Source organism: Bombina bombina, chromosome 6, assembly GCF_027579735.1.
Source record: "Bombina bombina isolate aBomBom1 chromosome 6, aBomBom1.pri, whole genome shotgun sequence".
NCBI lineage: Eukaryota > Metazoa > Chordata > Amphibia > Anura > Bombinatoridae > Bombina > Bombina bombina.
The window spans coordinates 239635594-239657632 of NC_069504.1; the positions used below are offsets into that span (position 1 = coordinate 239635594).

Below are 22039 nucleotides of genomic sequence, written 5' to 3' on the forward strand. Positions count from 1 at the left end.
CAGGAAATAGTTGTTCCTTCTCTGTGTCCTAATCCATCTTCGAAGAAGGAACGTCTATTACACAATCTTGATGTAGTTTGTGCTTTAAAGTTCTATTTACAAGCAACTAAGGATTTCAGACAAACATCTTCCTTGTTTGTTATCTATTCTGGTAAGAGGAGAGGTCAGAAAGCGACTGCTACCTCTCTTTCCTTTTGGCTGAAAAGCATCATCCGTTTGGCCTATGAGACTACTGGCCAGCAGCCTCCTGAAAGAATTACTGCTCATTCTACCAGAGCAGTGGCTTCCACATGGGCTTTCAAAAATGAGGCTTCTGTTGAACAGATTTGTAAGGCAGCGACTTGGTCTTCACTGCATACTTTTGCCAAATCTTACAAATTCGATACTTTTGCTTCTTCGGAGGCTATTTTTGGGAGAAAGGTTTTGCAAGCAGTGGTGCCTTCCGTTTAAGGTACCTGTCTTGTTCCCTACCTTCATCCGTGTCCTAAAGCTTTGGTATTGGTATCCCACAAGTAAAGGATGAATCCGTGGACTGGATACACCTTGCAAGAGAAAACAGAATTTATGCTTACCTGATAAATTACTTTCTCTTGCGGTGTATCCAGTCCACGGCCCGCCCTGGCATTTAAGTCAGGTAAAACATTTTTTTGTTTAAACTACAGTCACCACTGCACCCTATGGTTTCTCCTTTTTATTCCTAACCTTTGGTCGAATGACTGGGGGGTGGAGCTAGAGGGGGAGCTATATGGACAGCTTTGCTGTGTGCTCTCTTTGCTACTTCCTGTAGGGAATGAGAATATCCCACAAGTAAAGGATGAATCCGTGGACTGGATACACCGCAAGAGAAAGTAATTTATCAGGTAAGCATAAATTCTGTTTTTCTATGCTCTACTGGCCTGGCCTCAATTAGCCTTAGCCCAGTTTATCAGTTTTTGTTTTTTTTAAATAATTTTTTATCAAGGCATTGAATATAAACAACACAATAAAGAATATATCCAGACACAGAACAGTAGCAACAAAAAAACAAAGAAACTTATACAGTTCACATATGAAGAATAGACAAGGATTAAAACATTGGTGTACTAATGTAGCATTTGTTATCACAATATCCAATCCATAGTAGTGCCATACTTATATGGAAGTTGGAATCAGTGATATGAAATAAATAGCTAGGTCAAAAACAGAAGACTAAGAGTTGACATAAGTTATAGTACCATCTTTGTGATCTTGAGTATAAAATGTAAAACTGTATGTAGAAAACATGTGTGACTGGAACATATATGGATGAAGCCTCGATTTTTAAAACTGAGAACTAGTGGTCCCTACCCCACGATAAAAGGTATTCTAGAAGCTAAAAAAAGTGAGAGCTAGGGAGTTGGCTGTTGTCAGGCCTCCCGTGGGCCTGAATATATGGGGGGGGGGGAGCAGCGGGCAAAAGCCGCTCATAATAGAGGGGAGATGGGAGGGCGGAGCTAGTTAAAACGTTATAAAGGTGCAGACTACAGGGCTATTTAACTTTATGATGTAGAGAACTCCAAGATGGAGGATGAATATACTCATGACAGATATTTTATAGAAAAGTAGTTTGCATACTATAAAATATGTGTGATTCTAAGTTACTAAATAAGCTAGTGATAAGATAGAAGAAGGTGGTTTCACTTGGAGCTGAGGCAGGTACAATTTGAGACCCTGATGTATGGACATAAACCTATTAAACTATATGGTAACAAATGATGAGCATAAAAACAAGGGTATATATATCAGCTAAAGAGAGTTGGGTGTTGTACCTCCAATAAGGTAAATACTAGTTTCAAGAGCTTAAATATTAGTATGGTACCTAAGTAGATTGTATGCAGCTTGGGGATGCCATGGATTGAAAAACTATAGCAATATGTTGTGAATATTAAGAGGCTGCCGACAATCCTGCAGCACGTCAAATACATATAAATACCTGCACTTATCTAGGAGTAGACATCTGTGGAATACTCGTTCATAATGCCTATGTGAAAGGTAGAATTTAACTGAAACAGAATATAGTGAACCTACTTACGCCTCCACAAGACTTAATGTAAAACAATGATATAACAGATATAGACCTGCAGGAAAAATTATCCCATCTGACTCTATAATAATGACAAATTTGTAGTGGTATGTTCCAGAGGAGAATTAAAAGAACAAGCACCTGAGTTTCATTATCCGTCCCCTGAGGGATAATTTAGACTAATAACAAACACCATGCAATCTGCCCTGTAACCTATGGCCATAGTGGTTGCTATCCTAATGAACTGGGGGCACTGTATTAGACTTTTGTCTGCATATCTAATGTCCAGGTATCTCTAGGCTTATTGTTATAGACATTTATATACATTTATATGACCAGCAAGAGTATTAGATTCATATTCTAATAGTATAAACCTTAAGGCCTATAACATACGCTGAATATCTCCTATACAGTCAACCTCTTGAAAATTGGCTAAATGTGAAAGAGGAGGGGGGATCATATAACCCATCCTAATAACAGTTATTTTCAGGAAGCAAGCACTGGAATGTAATAAAACTAAAAACTTTTAGGTAGTAACTCGGAGCACAGAACAAACCTATCAGTAGAATACACTGAAAATAAATAACATTAGGTTATAAGCAACATCCTAAATAATAACATATATGGTAATAATTTGCATAATTAGGCTAATATGAAAAGTTCCAACAAGAAAATGACAGGACAAATGGGAATATATGGGAGCAGGTTATGCCAAAGAAAAGTTCCTCAACTCTGAGTTATGGCACGTCAGTTAGGGATCAATCTGAAGTAAGGTGAAGATCTAGTAGTGTCCAATAACGGGGTAAAGTGGCTGAACAATAGCGATAAACAAAGCCTCCTCGTTAAGCTATCAATGTCTAAAAGTCAGGGAGGATTTTTCTATGTAGAAGCATAAATTTTGAACTTTCACAAGCTCAAGTTGGATTGTGGAGGTTAACTGTTCAGGTTCAAGCCTTTCGGCTTGCACTACCACACTAGAACATCATCAAAAGAAATAACCTCACTATTTTTGTGAGCAGAGTATCAACATAATTAGAAGTCACTATAAGCGCTATAATAAGTAGTAGTTCATCACCCCTGGGAAAGGACACTCTGTAGCGCTATGAAGTCTTTCCACGTATGGGGGTTAACACAATAAGGCTAACCTATGCCCATTAGTACATAGATGTAAAGTATATCTTGCCTTTCAGCTTCCCTTGGTCTCAATCTGCTTGCTGTAAAAAACTGTGGCGACACCGAGCCAGCCTTCCAGAGAAAATGGTGATCACTCTTCCTATTTAATGTGCCATCTTGACTTCTTCTGTGGACTGTGGACTGCCTCTTTCGAGCGTCTCTCTTCTGGCCATTATCCTCAACACACACCTCGGGTTTAAATATGGCCGACTCCACATGGATATCTCTAATTACACAGTGTAGGGCTTCAAATTTCCTAGCCATATTTTGCTCAAAGTTTAGTAACATCTTACCGATGATAGCATTATCTACCCCCATGGTCATGGTAAAGCAAGGTTGCGGTTGTGCATCCAATATAGGCAGGATCCGTTACTCGAGGAAATTAGTGCAATCAGGTCACTAGGCCACGAGTGTTTAGCTTAGGGCGCACCAAATTCTTGAGGCATATCTGCAGCAAAACTCACCGCATGGTTGTCGGGAACATTAGATTAGTGGTTATTCATCTTTTTAAGTAGTTTCTGAGATGTGTATGGCAAAATTAGCTGTTTAAACCAGAAAAATAGTGGGAGCTCATCCCAGACACGTCTGCTCTCTCTGAATGTTGGCTCCGCCCCCTGGTTTATCAGTTTTTAGTCGGACAACATAACATCGGTGGCGTACATCAACCACCATTGGGAACTCGGAGTTCCTTGGCCATGACAGAGGTGGTCCAGATAATCCATTGGGCAAAGTCTCACAACTGTTATCTTTCTGCGATCCACATCCCATGAGTGGACAATTGGGAGGCAGATTTTCTGAGCCGACTGACCTTTCATCCGGGGGAGTGGGAACTCAATCCGGAAGTATTTTCCAGTTTAATCCTCAATTGAGGGCAACCAGAACTGGATCTCATGGCTTCTCGGCAAAATGCCAAGCTTCTGAGGTACAGCTCGAGGTCAAGGGATCCCGAGGCTTTCTTGATAGATGCTCTGGTGGTCCCTTGGATTTTCAGTCTAGCTTACATATTTCCTCCGTTCTCTCTCTTGCCAAGAGTCATTGCTCGGATCAAGCGAGCAATGATCGAGAGGGCGTTGATGATTCTCATAGCGTCGGCGTGTCCTCGCAGGATCTGGTATGCAGATCTAGTGGAAATGTCGTCTCTACCTCCATGGATACTCCCTCTGAGGAAGGACCTTCTACTTCAGGGTCCTTTTCTTCATCCAAATCTTGTTTCTCTGAAGCTGACTGCTTGGCGATTGAACGCTTGATTTTATCTAAACATGGGTTTTCAGAGTCGGTAATGGAGACCATGATTCAGGCTTGTAAGCCTGTGACCAGAAAGATTTGCTATAAGATATGGCGTAAATATCAGTATTGGTGTGAATCAAGAGGCTACTCTTGGAGTAGAGTCAGGATTCCTAGGATTTTGTCTTTTCTCCAGGAGGGTCTGGAGAAGGGTTTGTCAGCTAGTACTCTGAAAGGTCAGATTTTAGCATTTTCTTTTTTATTGCATATGCGTTTGGCGGATGCACCAGACGTGAAATCCTTTTGTCAGGCCTTGGTTAGGATCAGGCCTGTGTTTAAGTCCGTTACTCCTCCCTGGAGTCTTAACCTTGTTCTTAGAGTTTTACAGCAGGCTCCGTTTGAACCTATGCATTCCTTAGATCAGAGCTTTCCAAACTTTTCATGTTGGCGACACACTTTTTTAGACCTACATCATTTTGCGACACAGTAATTCAGTTGTACTAGCAAACAGGAGGTTAAACTAACTTGTTTTAAGAGATACGGACACATACATAAATGATATAATAACGAAATGTATTTACAAGTAACTGTATGTAATTATGTGCAAGAATTAAAAAAAATGTTTAAAGGGACACTCAGGTTAAATTAAATTTTCATGATTCAGATACAGCATGTAATTTTAAACAACTTTCCAATTTACTTCCATTAAAAAAAATGTGCATAGTCTCTTATATTTACAATTTTTGAGTCACCAGATCCTACTGAGCATGTGCAAGAATTCACAGACTATACGTATATGCATTTGTGATTGGCTAATTGCTATCACATGGTACAAGGGAAGTGGAAATATACATAACTTTGAAATTTGTTATAAAAAAATCTACGACTCATTTGAAGTTCAGACTAAGTGCTATTGCATTGTCTTGTTATCTTGCATTTGTTGATTATGCAAATCTAATGTGTTGAATGGTCCTTTAACACCAATAGCTACTTAATATTTTAATGGGATGTATGAGGTTGATGGGATGTACACAATTTCTAAATATTTGGTAGAATATTAGATAAAGACACTCGCATTTCATCAAGCATTTTTTAGCTTCCCCTTCCTATCAATATATCAAGAGCAGGAGCAGCAATGCACTACTGGGAGCTAGCTGAAAAAAAAAACCCCACTTTAACTTCTGATTTTAGCCCAGCGTTTAAGCTGCTGCCCTCAGAGCTCTGCGAGTCCGACTGACTACTGCCCGCGCTGCAAACACACTGCTGTCCCACTCACTAACTACACGTGCAGTCAGGAGTTGATTGAGACTACACGTGCAGTCAGGAGCCAATGTGCCGCCAATGGGAATAGTTTCAGTTCCCACTGAGCTGCGCCAATAGGTTAAGATGATCTGTGACCCACTAGGTATCAATAACGTGTCAACCACATGATATGCGTAGCAGGCAGGCGGAAAGTCAGAAACCAAAAAAATTGTTGAAAAAAATAAAATTTAAAAAAATTTGTGCTGAAGCAGGGACACACCTATACACTGCTGCCGACACACTAGTGTGTCCCGACACACAGTTTGGAAAGCACTGCCTTAGATATTAAGATGTTATCTTGAAAGGTTTTGTTTCTTGTTGCTATTTCTTCGGCTCTGCAGTTTGATTCTCCTTATCTATTTTTCATTCTGATAAGGTGGTTCTACGTACTAAATTAGGTTTCCTACCTAAGGTTGTTTCAAACAAGAACATTAATCAGGAGATCGTGGTTCCTTCTTTGTGTCCTAATCCTCCTTCTCCTAAGTAGCGTTTGTTGCACAACCTAGATGTTGTGCGTGCTTTGAAGTTTTATCTTCAGGCGACTAAGGACTTTCGTCAGTCTTCTGCTTTGTTTGTTTGTTTTTCTGGGAAGCGCAAGGGTCAGAAAGCTACGGCTACTTCTCTTTCTATTTGGCTAAGGAGTATTATTCATTAGACCTATGAGACTGCTGGACAGTAACCTCCTGAGAGAATCACTGCTCATTCCACGAGGACTGTTTCTTCTTCCAGGGCATTTAAAAATTAAGCTTCTGTTGAACAGATTTGCAATGCTGCAACTTGGTCCTCTTTGCATACTTTTTCAAAGTTTTATAAATTTGATACTTTTGCCTCGGCTGAGGCTTCTTTTGGAGAAGGGTTCTTCAGGCAGTGGTGCCTTCTGTTTAGGTCTACAATAGAATTACATTACTTAACCAAATAAACAATTAAACACAAGAAAACAATGGAGTCCTTCTTGGCACCTGGCAGTCTGATTAAACAATGTGAACGCTTATCACTTAAACTTAATTACAGTAAACAATAGCTGATGCCAGGAAACCTGTTTTCAGAAAATAGTTTCTCAAAGCTGAACAAAGTTAACCCTTCCAGTACTGACAGAGTGGTCTGTCACATAAGGGAAGTGACATATATAGCAGCTTTGCTGTAGTGCTCTTTGCCTTTTCCTGCTGGCCAGGAGTTATATTCCCACTAGTAATTGATGATTCTGTGGACTCACCATATCCGGAAATAAATTTATCAGTGAAGCTTAAATTATGTTTTTAGCATTTATCCAAAGACTAGTGCACTTGGGTAATACTGTGAGCTTACCTGTGACACTGTACTTAAAAAGTCTCCTTTATAAGTAAGAGCAGCACCTATTTTATTTATATTGCTTGGGGAAAATGTGATGTAAAAGCTTTTTAAATTAAATCCAAACTATTACATTTGTATCAGTTGTGCACTTACAACTAATGCTTGTTGGCTGATACATCTGTATCAGTTGTGCACTTAAAACTATTACTTGTTGACAGATAAGCGCATCCTACTGATGTACATTTGTTGGTAGGTACTTCCTGTTAATGTACATTTGTTGATAGTTACTTCCTGTTAATACTCATCGGTTGGTAGGTACGTCCTGTTAATACTCATTGGTTGATAGGTACTTCCTGTTAATGTACATTTGTTGATAGTTACTTCCTGTTAATTCTTATTGGTTGATAGATACTTCCTGTTAATACTCATTGGTCGATGGTTACTACCTGCTGCTGGGTGAACATTAGTAGAAAATGCACAACTGTATATTAGTTTAAATGTAAATTGATTTTACTTTATAGTTTCCAGGCAAAAGATGACTATTTAATTACTGCTCCTTGATATGAATTCCTTTAAAGTAGTGCAACTAGTAGACATGTGCCCCAGGCTTGGCTTCAGTGACAATAATGTCTTAAATACCTAAAAAAAAGTTGTGTTGTGCCTTATGGGCGTTTCACATAGTGTTATCATAGTCCTGTCCTAAGGTTTTTTGTAGTTGCATTATATTCCGGCCAACACCAGTGTCTTCTGTCTTGTGAGATTGCAGTCAGGTTATAACAACCAGCTTTCTTTTTTGTTCAGCTACAATTTGCTTATTTTAATTTGCTACATATGACATTGATGACCTGAAAAAAGCTGGAAGAAGCTTCAGTCTCTCCGTGGTCCAGAACACTTTGGATTTTTCAGCTGTTTGTTGAGAAATGTTCTGTATAAAATAAAAATAAAAAAAGTACTTTTATGCTCATGTGTGGAAAGTCAGTATAACACATAGGTAATACTTACTACTGATTGCTCATGTGTATAAGTTTGTGTATATGTATGCACATTATGCTTACCTAATAGCTTAGGGTTCCACACACCTCATAACTACACCTCATTTGCATTCCTTTTTTGCCCAGCGCCATATTACTGCCGACTTAACCACAGTATATCCTTGAATAATTTCAGCCCTGAATGTTCTTGTACATAATATACTAGTGGCAAAGCGCAGGAAGATTATTTATCGCCTGACTATATATACTGTCCCTGAAGGGTTTCTATAATAAATGCAGTCAGTTTATTAAGAGAAGTGAGATCACCTAAGTTATCTACTATTTCACAGGTATGTGACAAACGCCAATGCACCCCTTCTCATTTAGAGCTATGCTGCAGCAGTACCTATTCCAACACCTTATAGCTGATATAAGTCAATAACTCCTGTGCAGTTGAATCCGGGGAATACCCCTGTCAGGACAGATTACTTCCCTTCACATAATTTCATATAGTTAATATACATTTTATAGCTTTGTTTAGAGACAGATGTCTTTTCCCCCCACAGTATAGGCTATTTATCCCTATCCTTATATCTATTTCACATTGTACTCCTAGTGATGCTCTCCTATTGTACCATAACTATCTAATAAATTATGCTAGTTGAAATACACAGAAAGTTTCAAAAGTGGCCTGTTAGATAGGTTTAAGTTTTTTATAGGCTCTTCTACTCATATATACCCACCCTAGCTTGTAACTAGATCCTCAAAAGGATACACAGAGTTCGTTAGAATTGAACATGTCTTGGTGCTATCCATGTTGCATCTATACGACATATATCTACTATGCACTTCCCAAGACTCATTAACATTCCTATGGTCTCCCGCCCGCCCCCACTGTAGTGGACCATAGCTATTTATATTGCTATCATTATTATTTCCTTCAAACACTTTAAGTATACTATAATATTGTTATACTGAAAAATTATTTGTATAAGCGGTGCTTACCCGCTGACCATTCCCTAATTACCCCCTTGCTTTTTTATGAAGCTCTTGATATTATGACCCTAATTTTAACAATACGAAGCATTCAACTACAAACCAGCTCAGAATAAAATGGGTCTATATGGTAGCTACAGCGCTCTTCCAGAGTGCCTCTTCTTAATATTATAGCCTGGACTAATAGCTACCCATATTATCACATAAAAACACAAAATGAGGTTTTCAGATGTATTGCGGCATTCACTATATATATTTTATCTTTTATTTTTTGCCTGTTATATTGATATTGCGATAATCATTGCTATGTTTTGAAACATGTATATGCCATAGTTTTTTTTTGCTGTCATTTTGAAAAACCCTCAATAAAAAATTACTTTAAAAAAAAAAAAAAAAGTATTAGAAAGGGTGTGCCCAATGCATTTTTTTAAAATCAGGGGCCAATAGTTTTTTTTTTTCTTTCATGTAATTAGCAAGAGTCCATGAGCTAGTGACGTATGGGATATACATTCCTACCTGGAGGGGCAAAGTTTCCCAAACCTTAAAATGCCTATAAATACACCCCTCACCACACCCACAATTCAGTTTTACAAACTTTGCCTCCCATGGAGGTGGTGAAGTAAGTTTGTGCTTGATTCTACGTTGATATGCGCTTCGCAGCAGGCTGAAGCCCGGTTTTCCTCTCAGAGTGCAGTGAATGTCAGAGGGATGTGAGAGAGTATTGCCTATTTGAATACAATGGTCTTCCTCTAGGGGATCTATTTCATAGGTTCTCTGTTATCGGTCGTAGAGATTTCTTCTCCTACCTCCCTTTTCAGATCGACGATATACTCTTATATACCATTACCTCTACTGATTCTCATTTCAGTACTGGTTTGGCTATCTACTTTATGTAGATGAGTGTCTTAGGGTAAGTAAGTCTTATTTCTATTTATGACACTCAAAGCTATGGTTGGGCACTTTATATGTAAAGTTCTAAATATATGTGTTTAAACTTATATTTGCCATGATTCAGGATAATCAGTATTCCTTCATTCAGACTGTCAGTTTCATTTTTTGTGAAAATGCATATAAATTTCTTTTTTCTTACCTTAAATTTTCAATTTTCAATGGACTTTTTTTCAAAATTGCGGGCTGTTAGGCTCGCGGGTACAGAAAATGCTTCTATTTATTGCGTCACTTTTGGCGCAAGACTTTTTTGGCGCAAAAATTTTGTCATAGTTGGCGCTGGAAGTTTTTACGTAATTGCATCATTTTTTACGTATATGTATTGCGGACGTGTTTTTTGGCGCCAAAAAATATGGGTGTCATTCTTGGCGCCAAAATGTGTGGGCGTTATACTTGGCGCCAAAAATATGGGCGTCATTCCTGATGCCAGTTTTTTTCACACTATTTCAGTCTCACTATTCAGTTGCTTCTGGTTTTCTAGAAGCTTGTTTCATTTTGCATTTTTTCCCATTCCTGAAACTGTCATTTAAGGAATTTGATAATTTTGCTTTATATGTTGTTTTTTCTTTTACATATTGCAAGATGTCACTTGACCCTGGATCAGAATCTACTTCTGGAAAGACGCTGCCTGATGTCGGTTCTACCAAAGCTAAGTGCATTTGTTGTAAACTTTTGGTAACTGTTCCTCCGGCTGTTGTTTGTGATACTTGTCATGATAAGCTTTCAAACGCAGATAGTATTTCCATTAGTAATAATCCATTACCTGTTGTTGTTCCTTCAACATCTAATGTTCAGGATGTTCCTGTTAATGTTAAAGAATTTGTTTCTAAATCTATTCGGAAGGCTCTGTCTGTTATTCCTCCTTCTGCTAAACGTAAGAGGTCTTTTAAAACTTCACATATTTCAGATGAATTTTTAAATGACCGCCATCATTCTGACTTATCTATTTCTGATGTGGATCTATCTGATTCAGAAGATTCTACCTCAGATATTGACACTGATAAATCTTCATATTTATTTAAGATGGAGTTTATTCGTTCTTTACTTAAGGAAGTGTTGGTTGCTTTAGATATGGAGGAGTCTAGTCCTCTTGATATTAAAACTACTAAGCGTTTAAATGCAGTTTTTAAACCTCCTGTGGTTATTCCAGAAGTTTTTCCAGTTCCTGATGCTATTTCAGAAGTAATTTCTAGGGAATGGAATAGTCTGGGTACTTCTTTTACTCCTTCTCCAAGGTTTAAGAAATTGTACCCTTTGCCATCTGACAGATTAGAGTTTTGGGATAAAATCCCCAACGTTGATGGGGCTATTTCTACTCTTGCTAAACGTACTACTATTCCTACGGCAGATAGTACTTTGTTTAAAGATCCTTTAGATAGGAAGCTTGAATCCTTTCTAAGGAAGGCTTATTTATGTTCAGGTAATCTTCTTTGACCTGCTATTTCTTTGGCTGATGTTGCTGCAGCTTCAACTTTCTGGTTGGAGGCTTTAGCTCAACAAGTGTCAGACCATAATGTTTATAGCATTATTAAACTCCTTCAACATGCTAATAACTTTATGTGTGATGCCATTTTCGATATCATTAGAATTGATGTCAGGTACATGTCTTTAGCTATTTTAGCTAGAAGAGCTTTATAGCTTAAGTCTTGGAATGCAGATATGACTTCTAAGTCAACATTGCTTTCTCTTTATTTCCAAGGTAATAAATTGTTTGGTTCTCAGTTAGACTCAATAATTTCAACTGTTACTGGGGGGAAGAGAGCCTTTTTACCTCAGGATAAAAAATCTAAAGGTAAATATAGGGCTGCTAATCGTTTTCGTTCCTTTCGTCAGAATAAGTAACAAAAGCCTGACCCTTCCTCTAAAGGAACAGTTTCCGTTTGGAAACCTTCTCCAGTCTGGAATAAATCCAAGCCTTTTAGAAAGTCAAAACCAGCTCCCAAATCCGCATGAAGGTGCGGCCCTCATTCCAGCTCAGCTGGTAGGGGGCAAGTTACGATTTTTCAAAGATGTTTGGATCAATTCGATTCAAAGTCTTTGGATTCAGAACATTGTTTCACAAGGGTACAGAATAGGTTTCAAGGTAAGACCGCCTGTGAGAAGATTTTTTCTTTCATGCATTCCAGTAAACCCAGTGAAGGCTCAAGCGTTTCTGAAATGTGTTTCAGATCTGGAGTCAGCTGGGGTAATTATGCCAGTTCCAGTTCTGGAACGGGGCCAGGGGTTTTATTCAAATCTGTTCATTGTTCCAAAGAAAGAGAATTCTTTCAGACCGGTTCTGGATCTAAAAATATTGAATCGTTATGTAAGGATACCAACATTCAAAATGGTGACTATAAGGACTATTCTGCCTTTTGTTCAGCAAGGGCATTATATGTCCACAATAGACTTACAGGATGCATATCTTCATATTCCAATTCATCCGGATCACTATCAGTTCCTGAGATTCTCTTTTCTAGACAAGCATTACCAGTTTGTTGCTCTTCCTTTTGGTCTAGCTACAGCCCCAAGGATCTTTTCGAAGGTTATCGGTGCCCTTCTCTCTGTAATCAGGGAGCAGGGTATTGCGGTATTTCCTTATTTGGACGATATCTTGGTACTTGCTCAGTTTTTACATTCTGCAGAATCTCACACGAATCAACTTGTGTTGTTTCTTCAAAGACATGGTTGGAGGATCAATTTACCAAAGAGTTCCTTGATTCCTCAGACAAGGGTAACCTTTTTAGGTTTCCAAATAGATTCAGTGTCCATGACTTTGTCTCTTACAGAAAAGAGACGTCTGAAATTGGTTTCAGCTTGTCGAAACCTTCAGTCTCAATCTTTCCCTTCAGTAGCTTTATGCATGGAAATTTTAGGTCTCATGACTGCTGCATCGGACGCAATCCCTTTTGCTTGTTTTCACATGAGACCTCTCCAGCTTTGTATGCTGAATCAATGGTGCAGGGATTATACAAAGATATCACAATTAATATCCTTAAATCCCAATGTTCGTTCTTCTCTGACTTGGTGGTTGGATCACCATCGTTTAGTTCAAGGGGCCTCTTTTGTTCGTCCAACCTGGACTGTGATCTCAACAGATGCGAGTCTTTTAGGTTGGGGAGCTGTATGGGGATCTCTGACAGCGCAGGGGGTTTGGGAATCTCAGGAGGCGAGATTACCAATCAATATTTTGGAACTCCGTGCGATTTTCAGAGCTCTTCAGTTCTGGCCTCTTCTGAAGAGAGAATTGTTTATTTGTTTTCAGACAGACAATGTCACAACTGTGGCATATGTCAATCATCAAGGGGGGACTCACAGTCCTCAGGCTATAAAAGAAGTATCTCGGATACTTGTATGGGCGGAATCCAGCTCCTGTCTAATTTCTGCGGTTCACATCCCAGGTATAGACAATTGGGAAGCGGATTATCTCAGTCGCCAAACGTTACATCCGGGCGAATGGTCTCTTCACCCAGAGGTATTTCTTCAGATTGTACAAATCTGGGGGCTTCCAGAAATAGATCTGATGGCCTCTCATCTAAACAAGAAACTTCCCAGGTATCTGTCCAGATCCAGGGATCTTCAGGCGGAAGCGGTGGACGCGTTGTCACTTCCTTGGAATTATCAACCTGCTTATATCTTTCCGCCTCTAGTTCTTCTTCCAAGAGTGATTTCCAAAATCCTAATGGAGCGTTCGTTTGTACTGCTGGTGGCTCCAGCATGGCCGCACAGGTTTTGGTATGCGGATCTCGTTCGGATGGCAAGTTGCCAACCTTGGACACTTCCGTTAAGGCCAGACCTTCTATCTCAAGGCCCAGTTTTCCATCAGGATCTCAAATCATTAAATTTGAAGGTATGGAGATTGAACGCTTAATACTTAGTCATAGAGGTTTCTCTGATTCAGTGATTAATACTATGTTACAGGCTCGTAAATCTGTATCTAGGAAGATCTATTACCGAGTCTGGAAGACTTACATTTCTTGGTGTTCTTCACATAAATTCTCTTGGCATTCTTTTAGAATTCCTAGAATTTTACAATTTCTTCAAGATGGTTTGGATAAGGGTTTGTCTGCAAGTTCCTTGAAGGGACAAATCTCTGCTCTTTCGTTTCTTTTTCACAGAAAGATTGCTAATCATCCTGATATTCATTGTTTTGTACAGGCTTTGGTCGAATCAAGCCTGTCATTAAGTCAATTTCTCCTCCTTGGAGTCTCAAGTTGGTTCTGAGGGCTTTACAGGCTCCTCCGTTTGAACCTATGTATTCTCTGGATATTAAATTACTTTCCTGGAAAGTTTTGTTCCTTTTGGCCATCTCTTCTACTAGAAGAGTTTCTGAATTATCTGCTCTTTCTTGTGAATCTCCTTTTCTGATTTTTCATCAGGATAAGGCGATGTTGCGGACTTCATTTAAATTTTTACCTAAAGTTGTGAATTCTAACAACATTAGTAGAGAAATTGTTGTCCCTTCATTGTGTCCTAATCCTAAGATTTCTCTGGAGAGATCTTTACATTCTTTGGCTGTAGTTAGAGCTTTGAAATATTATGTTGAAGCAACTAAAGATTTCAGGAAGACTTCTAGTCTATTTGTTATCTTTTCTGGTTCTTGGAAAGGTCAGAAGGCTTCTGCCATTTCTTTGGCGTCTTGGTTAAAGTTTTTGATTTATCATGCTTATGTGGAGTCGGGTAAATCCCCGCCTCAAAGGATTACGGCTCATTCTACTAGGTCAGTTTCTACTTCCTGGGCTTTTAGGAATGAAGCTTCTGTTGATCAGATTTGCAAAGCAGCAACTTGGTCTTCTTTGCATACTTTTACTAAATTCTACCATTTTTATGTTTTCTCTTCTTCTGAAGCAGTTTTTGGTAGAAAAGTACTTCAGGCAGCCGTTTCAGTTTGATTCTTCTGCTTATAATTTCAGTTTTTTTCATTATAAAATTAAAACTTTTTATTTGGGTTGTGGATTATTTTTTCAGCGGAATTGGCTGTCTTTATTTTATCCCTCCCTCTCTAGTGACTCTTGCGTGGAAGTTCCACATCTTGGGTATCTGCTATCCCATACGTCACTAGCTCATGGACTCTTGCTAATTACATGAAAGAAAACATAATTTATGTAAGAACTTACCTGATAAATTCATTTCTTTCATATTATCAAGAGTCCATGAGGCCCACCCTTTTTGTGGTGGTTATGATTTTTTTGTATAAAGCACAATTATTCCAATTCCTTATTTTTTTTATGCTTTCGCTCCTTTCTTATCACCCCACTTCTTGGCTATTCGTTAAACTGAATTGTGGGTGCGGTGAGGGGTGTATTTATAGGCATTTTAAGGTTTGGGAAACTTTGCCCCTCCTGGTAGGAATGTATATCCCATACGTCACAAGCTCATGGACTCTTGCTAATATGAAAGAAATGAATTTATCAGGTAAGTTCTTACATAAATTATGTTTTCTTTCTATTAACTAGGCCATAAAATATATTTGTATGAATAATGTTAAACAAAAAGCCATTTAGGGACCAATATCTCTCCTGCAGTGATCAAGCACTCATTAGATAAAATGTCACCTTTTTGAATCCTGAATTATGCAGGTTGTATAACAGACTCTTTGGTGGCTGAAAGAAACCACTTTTTAAGAAGTAAATTACAAGGAAAGTTGACAAGTTAAATGGACACTAAAGTCAAAATTAAACGCTCACAATGCAGACCCTCACAATTACTTTTATCATTACATTTGATTTGTTCTATGGGAATTCTTTGTTGAAAGCTACACCTAGGTAGGCTCAAACTTATTTCTAAACCATTGAAGGCCACCTCTTATCTCAGTGCATTTTTATAGTTTTTCACAGACACTGCTAGTTAATGTGTGCCCTATAGATAACATTGTGCTCACTCCTGTGACGTTAAATTAAGAGTCAGCACTGATTGGCTAAAATGTAAGTCTGTCAAAAGATAAGGGGACAGTCTGCAGAGGCTTAGATACAAGGTAATCACAGAGGTAAAAAGTGTATTAAAATAACAGTGTTGGTTATGTGGAACTGGGGAATGGGTAATAAAGAGATTATCTTTTTAAACAGTAAACTTTTTTCAGTAGAATGTCCCTTAAGATTTAATTGAACTATAAAATAGTAAACGTTGCTTTTTTATCGGAAGCTGAACTGATGCTAAATGTAGAACAATTAAACTTAAAGGGACAGTCAAGTTCTAAAAAAACTTTCATAATTCAGAAAGGGCATGTCATTTTAAACAACTTCCCAATCTACTTTTATAACCAGTTTTGCTTTGTTCTTTTGGTATTCTTAGTTGGAAGCTAAACCTAGAAAGTTCATATGCTAATTTCTGAATAATAATAAGAATAATCTGAATGCATTTTGACCACTAGAGGGCATTCGTTAATGTGTTTCATATAGATAACATTGAGCTCATGCACGTGAAGTGACCACGGAGTGAGCACTGATTGGCTAATATGCAAGTCTGTCAAAAGAAATAAAATAAGGGGGCAGTCAGCAGAAGCTTAGGTACAAGGTAATTACAGAGGTAAAATGTGTATTATTATAACTGTCGTGGTTAGGCAAAACTGGGAAATGGGTAATAAAGGGATTATCTTTCTTTTTAAACAACAAACATTCTGTTGTTGACTGTCCCTTTAAGGAATCTTAAAATCACTTGTGTCCCTGATATACCATTGCAATTGTATCCTGTACAATTAACAATTTCTGATAACATGGATCATCCACCTCCTTGATGATATTTGGTATCTAGCAAAAAATAAATAAAAATTAAAAAAACAACATGATTTTTCTATTGGATGATGATTCCATTTTTGCAGACCCTATTGGTGAGAGACTAACTTGAAGACAATTTTTTATTTTAAGGTCTAGTTAATCACACCGTTTGTATTTCCTCTGTAACTAAATCTCCAGAATGTTGGTCATTAGACCAAAAAAAGAAAATCATGGCAGGAATAGGGTGTTAGTCTATATTGGACAATGCTACAAATATAAGACTTGCTTATTTGTCATCGCTGAAGTTACATTAGACTTATTAAATCCTAATGTCTCACTAAGGGGTATATATTGGATTTTGGTATAGGAAAATCGTAATTTTAGAAATCAAACCGAACGATTTAATTGAACCATTCACACAAAAATACACAGGATCAAATTGTTTAGGTTAGATGCCTAAAAAATCATAACAAAATTTGCGTTTTAAATTACATAGGAATAAATTGTATTAAATATGCACAACATACCTAGTAATTTGCACAGACATTTGTACAAGTGTACCTTGCTTTTACAGTGCTTCACTTTACAGCGCTAATATGGAGCTGATATTCATCCTCCAAGGAATTTGAAACGGTACTGTAATTAGGGTTACCACCCCAGCAATTTTTTTTCTGGACACTTATGAGTTACACATGCTGCATGGTATGCAGAGGGATACATGCATTGGGCTGCTGGACAGCACGTGTAACTCATAAGTGTTCAGGAAAACATGGCTGAGGTGGCAACCCTAACTGTAATCATCTTGAGATTGTGAGAAAGGCGACTGGCACCATTTTGTTATACAGCATTGCAATGCTCTCCGTGTCTCAGTGTAATAGTCTGGCACATTTGTTTTACAGGTAATATACAGTTCTTATTAAATACTAATTGAATACTGTACTGTGCTAGTGTTAAACTAAACTTCGCACTATTGCACACCTAATATATGTTAGTTCAAATATGGTTTCAAGTTTTTTAACACACTGGCAAGTGAAAAGAAAGCTAAATCTGCTTTGTTTCACTTTAAGGCTGTTTTCACTGACCCTGGTCCCTAACACGCTGTATGAGCATACCTGTAATTATATTTACAAAATAAGAAGCAGAATTTTATTTTTTATCGGAAAATGGCCTGAACGTGGGAGTTACATGGGCGTTTATGAAATTGTCTTTAAAATCCAGGAGTAATTATCTAAACTTTCCCGCCCTACAGATTTCACTTTTTTTCTTGCAACTTAAAAGTTGATGAACTTTTATCAAAATACTCAAAACACCAATCGCTCTAAACGAAAAACCTATGCATTTGAAAATAGCAGTGATTTTAAGGTACAGCTCACTGAAAACACTGTATCTTGATTTGTGTTAGGCGTAATACTTAAGTTTAAACATTACGTCAGGTTCTGCCTGTGTAATTCGTTCTCCATTGCAAACTTTTACATAACAGGGAACTCTCGCCACTCGCAGGGACAGTCCATTTTCTTTTATAATTGCACCAAGACTATATCTGCGATGCTAACTGTGGGTTTTCGTATTTTTGGTGGCCAACTTTTGATAGTGGGGCCCTAAGTGTTTGAGTATAATATACTGGTAAGCAAGGGGCTCATTTATTTCCAAGCGTAGGACATTTTTTATTTTTGCATAATCAAATAAAAAGTCATATATTGATTCCTATATACAGTGGTTGCAATAACGTATATGGCCCCAATTTATCAAAGGTGTTGCGGACCTGATCCGACACTGCCGATCAGGTCCGCAACACCTCGCTAAATGCGGAGAGCAATACGCTCTCCGCATTTAACATTGCACCAGCAGCTCACAAGCTCGGCCGCCAGCAGGGGGGTGTCAATCAACCCGATCGTATTCTTAGCAGGCGGACAGGGTTATGGAGCAGCGGTCTTTAGACCGCTGCTTCATAAGTTGTGTTTCTGGCGAGTCTGAAGACTCGCCAGAAACACGGCCCTTCAAGCTCCGTACGGAGCTTGATAAATGGGCCTGCTTGTGTCTACTCGGTAGCTGCAGAATTCTCTCATTATTGGAAAATGTAAGCAATCCATATAATGTTAAATTAAATTACTTTGCTCAAAAAATTATTATGTCAAGTCTACAATTTCTGGGACTTCACTTTGTGTAGAAATACATCAGGATTTGGTTAAATGCTTTTCAAGCCAAACTCATACAAATTGTTGTCTCAGCAAAGCAAACAAGATTTTATTCTCATCTGTTTATAGTTCCAAACAGTGAGTTTGTGGCAGAATTAATTGAACTTTCTGGTATTGAATATTCTCACATAATACTTAATATAAAAATATAGAATTAAATAAGTGGAAAAAAATTCAGATAAGCCACCAGGAACTTGTGTTTGCAATATGAGTACAATAGTTTCAGAGAAGTATGTTTGCAAAGAGAAGTAAAAAAGCAGAAGAGTCCAGATGAAAGCATATGATGCAGCTACATGAGGTAGGAGTCACCTGGGTAATAATTACTGAGTCCTTTGGAGAATGGTGTTTTAGGTTAATATTGTAGTAGCTCTTTGTAGTCAAGTTGCTTCTTCAGAGACTTATTTACAACTTTGTGCAAGGTTGTGTGTTCTAGTTCTTGTGCAGTGGTATAAGGTTGAGTGTTCTAGTTCTTGTGCAGTGGTATAAGGTTGTGTGTTCTAGTTCTTGTGCAGTGGTATAAGGTGGCGTGGTGCTTGCAGTGGTATATGGTTGTGTTTTCTAGTTCTTGCGCAGTGGTATAAGGTGATGTGTTCTTTGGAATGATTTAAGGCTGTGTGTTCTAGTTCTTTTGCAGCCTTAAAAGGTTAGGTGCTCTTGTGCAGGGTCAAAAAGGTTGGGTTTTCTTATGCAGCAGTATAAGGTTGGGTGTTCTTGCGCAGTGGTATATGGTTGCCTGTTCTTGTGCAGTGGTATATGGTTGCCTGTTCTTGTGCAGTGGTATATGGTTGCCTGTTCTTGTGCAGGGGTATATGGTTGCCTGTTCTTGTGCAGGGGTATATGCTTGCCTGTTCTTGTGCAGGGGTATATGCTTGCCTGTTCTTGTGCCGGGGTATATGGTTGCCTGTTCTTGTGCCGGGGTATAGGGCTGCCTGTTCTTGTGCCGGGTATAGGGTTGCCTGTTCTTGTGCAATGGTATAGGGTTGCCTGTTCTTGTGCAATGGTATCTGGTTGTCTGTTCTTGTGCAGGGGTATAGGGTTGCCTGTTCTTGTGCCGGGGTATATGGTTGCCTGTTCTTGTGCAGGGGTATATGGTTGCCTGTTCTTGTGCTGGGGTATAGGGCTGTCTGTTCTTGTGCCGGGGTATAGGGTTGCGTGTTCTTGTGCAATAGTATAGGGTTGCCTGTTCTTGTGCAATGGTATCTGGTTGTCTGTTCTTGTGCAGGGGTATATGGTTGCCTGTTCTTGTGCAGGGGTATATGGTTGCCTGTTCTTGTGCAGGTGTATAGGGTTGCCTGTTCTTGTGCCGGGGTATCGGGTTGCCTGTTCTTGTGCAGGGGTATCTGGTTGCCTGTTCTTGTGCCGGGGTATAGGGTTGCCTGTTCTTGTGCAGGGGTATAGGGTTGCCTGTTCTTGTGCAGGGGTATCTGGTTGCCTGTTCTTGTGCAGGGGTATCTGGTTGCCTGTTCTTGTGCAGGGGTATCTGGTTCCCTGTTCTTGTGCAGGGGTATATGGTAGCCTGTTCTTGTGCAGGGATATATGGTTGCCTGTTCTTGTGCAGGGGTATATGGTTGCCTGTTCTTGTGCAAGGGTATATGGTTGCCTGTTCTTGTGCAGGGGTATATGGTTGCATGTTCTTGTGCAGGGGTATATGGTTGCGTGTTCTTGTGCAGGAGTGTATGGTTGGGTGTTTTTGTGCAGGAGTGTATGGTTGCCTCTCCTTGTGCAGGAGTGTATGGTTGGGTGTTTTTGTGCAGTAGTATAATGTTGCATGTTCTTTTGCAGTGGTATTAAAGTTGCTTGTTAGTGTACAGTAGTATACGGTGTGCTATATGGATTTTCTAGTTGAAACTCCATACATTTTTCCTTCACTGCTATTAAAGCAGTTTTTTTTTGGCCTTGGCTATTTTTAAGCCAGTAGCAGTAAATGTTTGCAGCAATAGCTGAAGGTGGTGAGTAAAGCCGAAGACACTATTAGAAAATGCGTATGAGCTCCATATCACTAGATATTTATCATTTTATGAAATTCTTTCGGATAGGGCTTGCAACTTTAAGCAACTTTCTAATTTACTCCTATTATCAATTTTTCTTTGTTCTCTTGCAATCTTTATTTGAAAAAGCAGGAATAAAAACTTTGGAGGCCGCCCAATTTTGGTTCAGCACCCTGGATTGGTCTTGCTGATTGGTGGCTACATTTAACCATCCAATCAGCAAGCGCAACCCAGGTTCTGAACCTAAAATGTGCTGACTCCAAAGCTTTCATTCATTGATGAAAGGAGTAAACTAGAAAGTTGCTTATAATTGCATGCTCTATCCGAAGCATGATAAAAAAAACTGGGTTTAGTGTCCCTTTAACCCTTCTCCCATTAACTAGATTTTAACCAACTTGGCTGTCTTGTAGGTCAACATTTTTAGCTTAACATGTAACCAGTATATAATTTGATATAAATACAAGAAGCTTTAGGTTCAGTAATATATATAATAGATGTTTTCCCATGGATTTTATTCAAATGTTGATTGTTGATGCATTGATTATTGCATATATATACATATAGTATACGTACATACATACCTATACTTTTTTTTAATTTTAGATGTTGTAGCAAACAGCGATGACCCTCAACTGATTCTCCCGGCAAAGATGAACCAACGCTATGGTAAAGACACCTATCTTTCCCCAACCAAAGACTTAGTCCAAGCTACACTCAGTCCGGGCATCATCCACAGTCATGGTAGGTAACTGTTCTATAATTGTGATTTGTGACGTTAAAAGTTGCGCTGCATAGTTCGGAAGTTTAACCTGGAAAATTTGAATGTACTGTTCTCTACTTTGTTTGAGAAGGTCGTAAAGGAATCTAATTCATCAATAGAATTCTTGAATTCTCCACTGTTATATCTGGTGATGCACTGTCTGCACGACGTCAGCCTGGCTTTTCTGGCTGAGTAGATATTATAATGTTACAATCTGCTTGACCTTATTCTATGACTTTTATACTGCTGCAAGTTACAGGCTGTGATGTTTGTCTGTCTCCATCCTTGACTCATATTGCTGTGTATTTGTATTCTTTTATGCAGTTCTTCTTATTTTTAGATGTTTCTAATTTGCAAGTACAGGATATTGCAGATGTTGCCAAGTACTGTGGTATATAAGTACCTTGCTGGCGTCCTTCACAGAATACTGCCCGGGGGAACATTCATTATTTGCTCTCT

The 22039-nt window shown here is 38.7% G+C and overlaps 1 protein-coding gene across 3 annotated transcripts in view; it reads left to right on the forward strand.

The window, feature by feature from the left end:
- OSBPL8 (oxysterol binding protein like 8) overlaps positions 1-22039 on the forward strand; it is a 760079-nt gene that overhangs the window by 468804 nt on the left and 269236 nt on the right. For all 3 annotated transcript variants that reach the window (XM_053716764.1, XM_053716766.1, XM_053716765.1), the window contains one exon: positions 21424-21561. In XM_053716764.1, the coding sequence (XP_053572739.1) occupies positions 21424-21561 (138 nt within the window). The remainder of the gene's footprint in view (positions 1-21423; positions 21562-22039) is intronic.